The sequence below is a fragment of the Sinocyclocheilus rhinocerous genome, unplaced genomic scaffold (genome assembly GCF_001515625.1).
Source record: "Sinocyclocheilus rhinocerous isolate Xijiao unplaced genomic scaffold, SAMN03320098_v1.1 scaffold2076, whole genome shotgun sequence".
NCBI lineage: Eukaryota > Metazoa > Chordata > Actinopteri > Cypriniformes > Cyprinidae > Sinocyclocheilus > Sinocyclocheilus rhinocerous.
This window is the reverse complement of record NW_015638957.1, coordinates 101,727-112,708: the sequence shown is the minus strand read 5'-3', so window position 1 is coordinate 112,708 and position 10,982 is coordinate 101,727. Positions and strand designations below refer to the sequence as shown.

The following is a 10,982-nucleotide window of genomic DNA, read 5'->3' as shown; positions in this document are numbered from 1 at the left end:
CAAGTTTTCATCCTTCTCACATAGAAGACTCTACACGCAAACCAAATCAGCTACAGAGAAGAGGGTAATGAATAATCTATTTCATATTCCAAAGGCACCCGCTGCTTAGAGAGAGAGAGAGAGAGAGAGAGAAAGAAAGGAGGGAAGTAGACAGGGAGGCATAGAGGGTGAAAAAGAAGGATAAAAAGAAAGGAAGAGTGAAAAAGAAAAAAAAGAAGGGAAAAAACTGCCATATGCGGCAGATGATACCGCCAGCCTGCCGAAGGTGTCACATGACACACCTAATGTTTAAATAATAAAAAAGGGGATATAAACAAATCATTAGCCCCCCCAATGGTTGCTTAATGCAATTTCTTAATGAACATAATAGCCACAAATAATAATGAAAGAAAATAATAACATCTAAATGGGTCCCAACTTATCGTCAGCGCTCAATTATTTCCTTGTCAAGTTGTTATGATTTAATGAGCCCCAGTGGGACTGACGGCTGTCAGTCAGCTCTGACTTTTTGACACCATTACAACTTCAAATAGAGCCGCAGCCACGCTGCTTTTCCACCAGCCACACACTGCTGAGAGGATCTGACAGGCCCGAGTAGAGAGAAAGAGAGAGAGCGCGAGAGACTGATAACACACACACACGGAGACTGAGCCAGCAAAACACACCGACACACATCCCAATCAGAGAGGTCATTATCTGATGAGGTTTGTTAAACTGGCGGGATTCAGCTCCCCCCTCGTCCTTTCTCTTCCTTCCTCAACTTAATGATAACTCTCAATAGGTTGGCCCCACATGGGACACACGGAGACGCACTATTTTGTTGGCCATTAATTTGGCGCTTTGAAGCCGTAGCTGTGAAGCAGAGGCAGAGAAAAACCCCCACCAGACTGCTTACAAAATAAGACAATCCACCCGGCCTGAAACAGAATATCAAATGCCGTCTGCCTGTCTATCTGACGGTCCGTCCGTCTGTCCGTCAGGCACCTCGACCGGCAGAGGTGTGCACATGCGTCCCGTGTGGAAGGGGTGTTGAGCGTGGGGTGTTGGGAAGAGAGGCGGCGGTGTGCTAATCAACACAGTGTTTCAAAACCTAGTGAGTTACCTACGTAGGCAGCAATCATAGGCACACTCTGAACGTTAAGGCTGAGGAACTTAATAATCTGCTGTCTTTAAGATTTCTTCAATTGGGCAAATTTTAAGACAACATTGCATATATCCTTCTCAGAGAAACAAGAAATCGCAGAATGCACTGTCACAACTCTGTGAAAAAATAAAAGCAAGAAAGCAGACGAAGTGAGAAAAATTCAATACTGAATATTGTTATAGCTCAATGTAATTAAAATGGTTCATTTTACCCAATATTTGTGTGCTTTGTATTTTTGTGCTTATGATAGTATTGCGTAATTAGCTTAGCAACATGCTAACAGCTAACTCGATTCACTAGCATAGATTATTTGTCTTTATGGTTAAAGCTGCAGTCCGTAAATTTTGCCTCTTTGTCGCCATCTCCGTTTGAAAACCTGCAATTGCAGCTGTTTGCGAAATTATCTTCCTTGCGTGGGTTGTGCTCCGGCGCGGATGAATCTAATGTTTTGAGAAGTCTGTGTGGATATTTACTGTACTTCGCAATCACAGATTCTAGCCTACGTCTTGGAATATATGACTCAAATAAGAATTTTCACCGGATATTGTCATCTGAACAAGTAATAACAAGTCTGCCACGTTTGTTCTGACCAACTGAGGAAAAAAACATTACAATAAATCGCGCTACCAATGGTGATTTAATCTAAAGATTGGTTAGCTCATATCACATCAAACCGTGCAAATTATTATTATTGTTATACTTTATTCTCATATTATTAATGTTAACAACATCAGCATTGTGTGACTTTGAGTATAGTGTGTATTAGCGTGTAGACTTCAATTTCTTTACAGTCTAATCGCTAATTGTCATACCATCCGAATTTCATATTAAGAAATTCTTTTAACCCAAAAAGCAAATTATGCTCCCTTCGAACTGGTTGTCTTTAAAATACAAATCTTGTCTAATCCCAGGCTATCTGTAATCAGAAGCACATTTAAAACTGGAAAATAATTGAATTTCATTCACATGTGTTTCATAAACACATAATCCTTTCTGGATTAAAATCCGCCATCAAAATGATACATTTAATTATTCTGGCTGCTGTGAGAAAAGGCATTTATGAGGTTTTATGAGGTTAATTTCAGTTAGTGATGCTGCCTTGGACGTCAACTTCCTATGTATGCATTAGACAGCAAAACAACTCACTAAGTTTTGGAACTGAGCTGGAGTGCATGGCGATAAAAATTAATAATGAAAACATACAAAGGAATCCTCACATAAAAACATGATAAACTAACAGAAATTAATTGTACTATTAGTACACAGCCATTGTTACCTTCTTTCTTATAGACTAATACTCAACCAGCAGGTGAAAGCCTGGAGCAGACTCCCAAATTTTGCATATTTCCATACTGATGCTTGCTAGTTGGTCCCCATATAGGATTAATGAAGCACATTTGCAAAAATATTGTACAGTAGAGACAAATGATATAATTTTAATGTCAAACACTAATGGCTACAACAAGTAAACAAAAGTTACAGCAAAAAAATACATCACAATTCATCTGAAATGACAAATAAATACAGGAAACATTTCTTATTAGTACGACTGACTACAGTTACTATTATGCTGTCAGATTTGATTAATAAAGGTAAGAGTGGACATGGATGTTTTCTTGTTCAAAGCAGTCCTGCTGGTTTTACTAAACACATGCGAGGTCTTTGCTGACCTTAGAGGAACAGCGTGAGAAGCTACTAATCCTGGATGAAGGGGGACTGAGAGATGGGCGCGTGACCTTTGGGCTGTGTGTAGTGTGTGATTCTGCACCATGTGCTAAATGGTACTGCACCCAGGCACAAAAAATAAGAAGTCACATTATTGACCCTTATTGATACATGCAAAAAGAACACCCCGTCATTCATAGGGAGCGCCAGTGCTGTTTCTTAGCAGCAGAGCCTACGAGAGAGGGAGAAAGTGTGAGGAGTGTGTTTGGCTCTGTGTGAGTGTTCACTGCCTGCGCTGAGGGATGATGGCGATCACAGGAGTTCTAGCATGAGTGCACATCTAGCAGACTCACACACACACACACCTCTCTCCAGCATAAAGAGCCTCACCTTCACCCCGTTACCATGGCCACTGAAGTTGTGGGCTGCCTTGTGTGCGGCGCACACACACACACACACACACACACACACACACACACACGCACACACGCACACACACCTGATAGATGGGATTTTGCTAGTAGCTTTTAACTCTCATGCCCCTTTCCAGCCTACAGAAAAAGAAAACTAAACATTAAACAGCAGGTTTTGACATACGTTGATATTCGTCTTCATATTCTTCATCCATCTGATGTTCTCATCATGGTCCTCGTGTCCACACATCCGTGCTGGGTTTCTCTATGGGTCGGTAAGTTTAAAAAGTAATGGACGTAGCATAAATATAAGGGGAGAGAGGGTGAGAACGGTCCCGCTCCGCTCGAGAGCAGTGAGGAGAGGCCCCCTGTCACTGCCCACCAGGAATGATTCATGTGAACAATTTGTCCTAATTACTCCAGCCCAACACTTTTGTCACTATTAATCATACACACATGCTCGTACACACTCACACGTGCACGCATAGGGCCAGCCAGTGGAGATCAGTGTCCTCGCAAATTGAAATAGATGGCCAAGACGATGGTGAGGAGGATGATGGCGCCCAGGATGAAGACCAGAATACGATTTTGAATGATCCTGTGGGTGAGGAGAGGGAGAGATGGAGAGAAAGAGAAGACAAGATTAGACGATAGTAAAAAACTACCCATTTAACATTTTCACACAAACTAGCATGCATGTGATTGAGTACATGCCCTGCATCGAAAATGAATTTATTTTTCTGACTGAACTCGATAAACACATTTCACATTTCAATCAGTCAGATGTGTCTTTAAAAAAAAAAAAAAATAAAATAACAAACAGACTTTCGTGCAAAACATGTCACCCGGTCTGACAACTTTGCCTTTTTCCTCTCCATCTGTCTGTAGACACGCTTAGAGCATTTATTTTTCTCCAGAAAGTAAAAAGTGTGGCTTGTGGCATTCCTCAAGCTAATAAATTTCACATATTTACTGATGGAATTCTCCATAAAACCCACTTTCCTATTGTCACATGACCAAACCAAACAGGCAATTTGTGCCTGCAGGACAGTATTTGAAATTTTATTATTTGCACATTTATTTCTTCCTGAGGTCTCAAAATGAATTGATATGCATATTACATATAAACTACCACCTAAAAGTTTGAAGTCGGTCAGTTATTTTTTTTTAAATGTTTTAGAAAGAAGTCTCTTATCCTCACCAAGGCTGCATTTATTTGATTAAAAATACAGTAAAAACAGTATTATTGCGAAATATTATTACAACTTAAAATAACAGTTTTCTATTTTAATATATTTTTAAAATGTAATTTATTACTGTGATGGCAAAGCTGAATTTTCAGCAGCCATTACTCCCGTCTTCAGTGTCACATGATAATATGCTAATATGCTGATTTGGTGGTCATTTCTTCTTCTTATTAATGTTACAAATAATTGTGCTGCTTAATCATTTTGTGGAAAGCATGATGTATTTTTTCAGGATTCTTTGATAAAAAGCAAATAAAAAAATATTTTTTTTTCCCAAATCTCAAAATGCAGAAAAAGTGATTCTGTTTGTCTCTACTCAGAAGTAACAAAAAGAGCCAAACAAACTGTTTGAAAAGTGGCAAAGTGGTACAAAGTGGGTGTGTGGACAAGTACAGTGAGGGTGAGAGCGGGAGTTGTAGGGGTGAGACCCTGGGATGATCTCTCGGGGCGAGTTTCTGTCTCCTGTGTCATTCCTGATAAATGACAGAATTATCCCATGTGCTGATATGTGGAGAGAGCAGGACCACTGTCCACTCCTATAAGCAGGAGATGAATAACTCACACACACCCATTCATCACCACTGCAGCCGAGCAGCACTCTGCCCCATTCAACACACACACACGCACGCATGCACGCACGCACACACAGATATAGAGATGTACAGTGAAGAAACCAAAATGGCATTACAACACATACCTCAATGCTACTGCTCAAAACTGACTAGTATTCATATTATATCTATGCTCTGAGATGTTTATTTTGTTAAGATAACCCATCAGAGGCTTTTCCACCACACTGACAAAAGGTGTGTTCTGATTGGACGCTGGGCCGGCATAATTCATAATTGGGAGTGCATGCTTGGAGGAGGACATTTATTTAGAGCATGTTTAGCAAAGCCAGATCTCCCACATGTCTCTTTAAGTAGCATTCATTATTTACACTGGCTACACACACACACACATAAACAGACTCCAAGCAAGAGGACAGACTGTTCATGATGTTCAGAGATGTGCTGGTGCCCAAAGGGACAGGAAACAGCCGTCGGAGAGGGACGAATGGGAATTCTTGGGTCTGTAAAAAGAATGTGTGTTACAGGATGGTAATGATTCTGTGCTCACTACAACTGGAGGTAATTTATGTCAAGATCAAGATCCTTATGATTTTGCCACTTCCTGTCAATCAATATTAAGATAAAGTATGGCACTCTTCAAAAGGGTCAGTAAAGAATTTAAAGATTTCTTTCAGCAAGGACACATTACATTGTTCTAAAGTGGCAGTAAACGTTTATAATGTTACAACAGATTCCATTTCAAATAAATGCTGTTCTTTTGAATATTCTATTCAACAAAGAATCCTGAAGAAAAACAAGTATCAGTGTTTCCACAAAAACACCGCGCCCTTAGTTACTGTTGCTATGTCCGACAAGCCATGGCACTTTCACGCCATACTTCATAATCTCACACAGTAAAAAATACACCGCAGAGCAAAGAGAAGACTGTCAGCGTGCTGACAGACAAGACAGAGCAGGTTACTTCTGGTATGAAACGAAGTCTCAGCTTTCAAATTTGGTCCATTTTTAAGAAATTTAAACAAATACCATTTTGTGGCTCTTTAATGTGTCGTGACAGATCGCTGTAGCGCCTCAGTTTAAACGGCATGTGAACCGATCGTCTCTTCATATTTACTACTAGGGTTGGGCCGTAGACATCATCCGATGCCAATTTGGTAGACATCGCCCAATCCTATTTACTACTATTTATAGCACAGAATAAACATGAATGAACATCAGAAGATATGTTGTTTCAACTATGGAAAGACGTCAATACACAGTTCAAGTCCACTGACGTTAATCTACTGTCTACACTCCTGTCTGGTTTGTTTGTAAGACAAAATGGTGGATTTGGCATTATGATTGGTCAGATCGCCTGTCAATCAAACTTCCGGTGAAGGGTGAATTGAAGCTCTTCTGCACAGTAATTTTACCATGGTAAAAAGGGGTTATTACTTGCTTGTGGTATGCTAACACAACCTCATGAGGCATAGTGCTTTTTCTATACAGATTTTTTGGTTTAGCCAAAAAGACTTCATTTATGGACTTTTAAACTCATGAATCAACTTTGACTAACCTTAATTTTCTGAACAAAAGCTCAGCTGTAGATTTTTGACTGAAGTGCAAGAGATTAAATACAGTGTGTGTGTGTTGGTGTGAGTGGTTCAGGGGCCAGGCTGAGCTGTTAGCAGTAATGTAGATTAATCTGCCTTTGGTGAGGCTGCTCTGACAGGCCCTTGAGGGTGGGCGGAGAGGCCCCGGGCAGCCCCGCATCCAGACACAGAGGGAGAGTGAGTGAGTGAGTGGCCCAGTCATCACAGAGAACAGCCATGCTTCCTTCACTTCAACGGCCCAGACCAACACCACCAGACTTACACTCTTGAAATAGACACTGGAAAGTTCATGAATCTCTTCACTGAGATCCGTTATAATATGAGGAACATGTTTGAGGAAGTAATTTATCCTGTCATGTATGAGAGCTCATATACTCACTGATGTAGTGGAACTTTTGTCTGTAAACTTTAAATTCTTCCCCTGTGGCAGTCCCTTTCAACCGCAACTAAAAATAACCACGAATGAATCTCAAAGAACAGAAGTACCAAAACAGACTATTTGTACCCCTTTTTTACCACTCAGAACCAGCCTGTATTTCCACTGACTTGAAAACCAAATGATGATGCAGCTGGCTGTTACTAAATAATCTGTCCACAAACAAACATGTCACATTGCTGTCTTTGTTTACAAGCCTTGCTTCTAGTTTTGAGAACTCATTTTGACATCCAATGTAATTTGTGAGTGTAATCATAAGCTGGCTTTGATATAATAGCCAGAAGTTAGTTAAATATACAGTATAATGAATAAAATTCATAGTATTCTATTTACATATATGATAGCTGTAAATTATATAATTCTATAAAAAATACTATAAAATAATATATGAAAATAGAAATATAATATATTGAATATATTATAATAACATTAAAATTGTAGTAATAATAATAATAATAATAGAAAAACATTACACAATATTATTGTTTTTACTGTATTTTTGATCAAATAAACACAGCCTTAGTGAGCATAAGAGACTTTTAAACAGTAGTGTATATAAAACAAAAAAATATATAATAAATAATATTATAATATATTATAGTGGTGATTTTTTTATAATATTATAATAAAAATAATTAATTTTTCTTTAAAATATTTTTACTGTATTATTTTATATATTTAAAATATATTTCTTTACAGTTCAAATAACATTTTATGTTATTGTTTTGAAAGCTTGACTCCCCGTCTCTGACATTCCTGATTCCTGGGGTGCAGCACACAACACATCAAGTTTGTTTTTTGCCTCAAAACTGCCTTTTCTCCGTTGGATACACCTGGACAAGATTGGAAACTGCAACACCCTGTTTGTGGAAAAAGGGGCATTTCATACTTCTGTAGCTAATCTATTGGCTCCTCCACCTCCAGTCTCACCTGGGTTGAATCACATTAATATAAAGGGAGGACAGAGACAGAGACAGCAAGAGCAGGAGAAGGGTTGCATCTGATGCCTGTCTTATGGAGGTTCTATCCCATGCTGAACCATGTCCGGACAGAACAGAGCAGGACCCATCAAACCGCATCCATCCTCTCTGTCAAACACATGACACAGAGGCGGGAAGAGACCTGTTCATGTTGTCACAGCTCATAGCTCAGGGTAAACCTTCTTTTACACATTCACTTTTTCTGTCTCTCTCTCTTAGCTTAGGTTGGAAAAAAGAACCAAAGGTTCAAAAATGTACATGTAAAATCAAATAAATAAAGTTTGCTTCAATGTAGCGTATAAAGTAAAAATCAAAACATTAAAACTTCATATACCGAAGAAAATACACATCCCTACTCAACTAATATTAAATATTAAAACACTTCAAGAATTCACACTTTTTAAATTGATAGCATAATCTCATGTACCAATAGAAATGTATCCTGTCTAGTTGGGCCCAAGATTCTACACAGAATGATTTGAATTCAATTCCCATGCTGGAATAAATGAATTTATGCTTTTTTTAATGAACCAAGTCAAACTTCAACACTGCTAGATCACATTTGGTTTCATTTTAGTTAGTGATTTTACTGACTTGATTATATTGACCTCAAAATTGTGAGGAACCCATTTGCTTCAGCCAAACCTAATCGCACACTAACTACAACTGCTGCATAATATTAATAGTACACTGTACAAATAGTAATTTAAGCCTATTAATAATAGACTAGTAGTAATAGTCTATTAATAATAAATTAATTTGGGGTCAGTAATTTTGTAAATGTTTGTGTCTGATGCTCACTGCATTTTTTTAAAAAATACAGTAAAAACGGTAACACACACACACACACACAAACAGTACACAATGTATTACTACAATACTTTTTTTTTTTAAATATATTTTAAAATGCAATTTATTTCTGTGATGGCAAAGATGAATTTTTAGCAGCCATTACTCCAGTCTTCAGTGTCATAATACTTCAGAAATCATTCTAATAAGCTAGTTTGTTGCTTAAGAAACATTTCCTATTATTTTCACTGCTGAAAACAGTTGTGCTGCATAATATTTTTTGTGGAGACTGTGATACATTTTTTTGTAACATTATTAAATTCTTTAAGACTTTTGATCAATTAAATGCTTTCTTGCTGAATAAAAGTATACATTTCTTAAAAAAAAGAAAAAAATCTGACCCCAAACCTTGTATACCCCAAACTGAATATTTACTTTACATTTATCATGAGAAGACAATGATCCACTGCATTTTTCCCATTCTGTAGACTCTCAAAAATCTGTTTTAAATCACTAAAAAGCTGAATAAAGGGGGAAAAAAATCATGTTATGTCAGCAGGAATCTACAGATTTTTCATATCTTTTTTCCTTTTTTAATGTCATGAAATAAGACAAACTCCTCAATTATTATTATTTTGTTGTTTGTATGGGGGGCCTCGGACCCTCAAGCCCCCCTTCAATTCGAGACCCTACAGCTGAGAACCTACACTGTGACTTTCTCACTGTGAAGCACACAAACCAAGCACTATGTGTGCAAGCACTGCCTGTGTGAGAGAGAGAGAGAGAGAGGCAGAGAGAGAGAGAGAGAGAGAGAGAGCGAGAATGAGAGCGAGTTCAAGCTACGAAGAGCCCATTTATCAGTGGAGCAGGTAGAGGAGACAGAGACAGATGAAAATAATGAGGAGTTTTCTGTCAGGAAAGATTTACAAAATCGTACCCGCGTTATTAAAATTTAAAACCTTTTTCCCCTTCTTTCCCACTATTTTTTTCTCTCTCTCTCTCTTACACTCTCAGTTCCCCTTATTAGTAGCCCTAATGAGGGCAGTGGTACACCTCTACGCCTGGGTGTGCGGGGGGAGGTGGGTGACGGAAGTTTACCCCATTCTAAAACCCCTAGCACCACACACACACACACCTTTTACAATACACAGACATCCACCAGCAAGCACACACACACAAACTCAAAACAGACGCATCCAAAACACTGAAAATTGCATTTTCATAATTTAAACCTCTTAATAAACAGCAAGTTTCAGGATTCTGAAACATTTACAACAGTACAATATATAATGTATAAGAAATACTCTATTTCTTGGTCACTAATCATATTTGTAAGATTAACTTACATTAGTGTGTGTGTTTTTTCAAGCTGACAAAAAGAATCACAGACTGTGTGAGGTTGTCTGTATTTTCTTAACCAGGTATTGTACTTCACTGGAGCAAGACACAAACAAAAGAAGTGAAAATGGGAGGAGAGTCAGCAGGATCAATGTGTTCACTAATGGTCTGACTGATGGACATGATGCTCTATGCGTGTTAGTATGGTGGAGGGAGGCCTGTAGTACTGATCCTGTGTTGGAGTGTGTGATCACACACTAAGAAAGATAAATGTTTTAGCAGGGCTTCTCAGCTGCCTTACTTACTGTACATGTCAAAGCGGCATCACCTGTCAATAGCTCAGAGTTTTAGATGTAATAAAAACAAGCAATAGCATTCTTTGCAGTCTCTTTCAGAGTGACATAAAGGGAGTCAGCATTAGCAAACGTGATGGAACTAGCGGCTGTCAGTAAGAGCTGGACTGAAGGGTTATTTTGAGATTTATGGCAATGGCAAAGTTATGTTTTGATGATTGATGTATTGGTCAAACCAATAAATTGGCCAAAATGTTGCCATTTTAATATTTAAACATTAGCCAAAAAATATATACTCACCATCTGGCCAATTTTGTGTTTTTCAAGAATTTTCTTAACTAATTTGTTTAGTAAATATTGTATAAAATAAGTTACATGCATTGAAATTCATACATTTGAATTTCCATACACTATTAATATATGTATACATATGTGTGTGTTTAATTAATATATGTATACATATGTGTGTGTGTGTGTGTGTGTGTGCACACTACTGTACTGTATATCTATATC

General features: G+C 38.1%; 1 protein-coding gene across 1 annotated transcript in view; it reads right to left on the bottom strand.

The window, feature by feature from the left end:
- Positions 1-3,486: 3,486 nt before the first annotated feature.
- The window catches only part of LOC107750318 (vesicle transport through interaction with t-SNAREs homolog 1A-like), a 104,492-nt gene continuing 96,996 nt past the window's right edge, over positions 3,487-10,982 (bottom strand). The window contains exon 5 of the mRNA XM_016565655.1: positions 3,487-3,820. Within this exon, the coding sequence (XP_016421141.1) occupies positions 3,727-3,820 (94 nt within the window). The 3' untranslated portion in view covers positions 3,487-3,726. The remainder of the gene's footprint in view (positions 3,821-10,982) is intronic.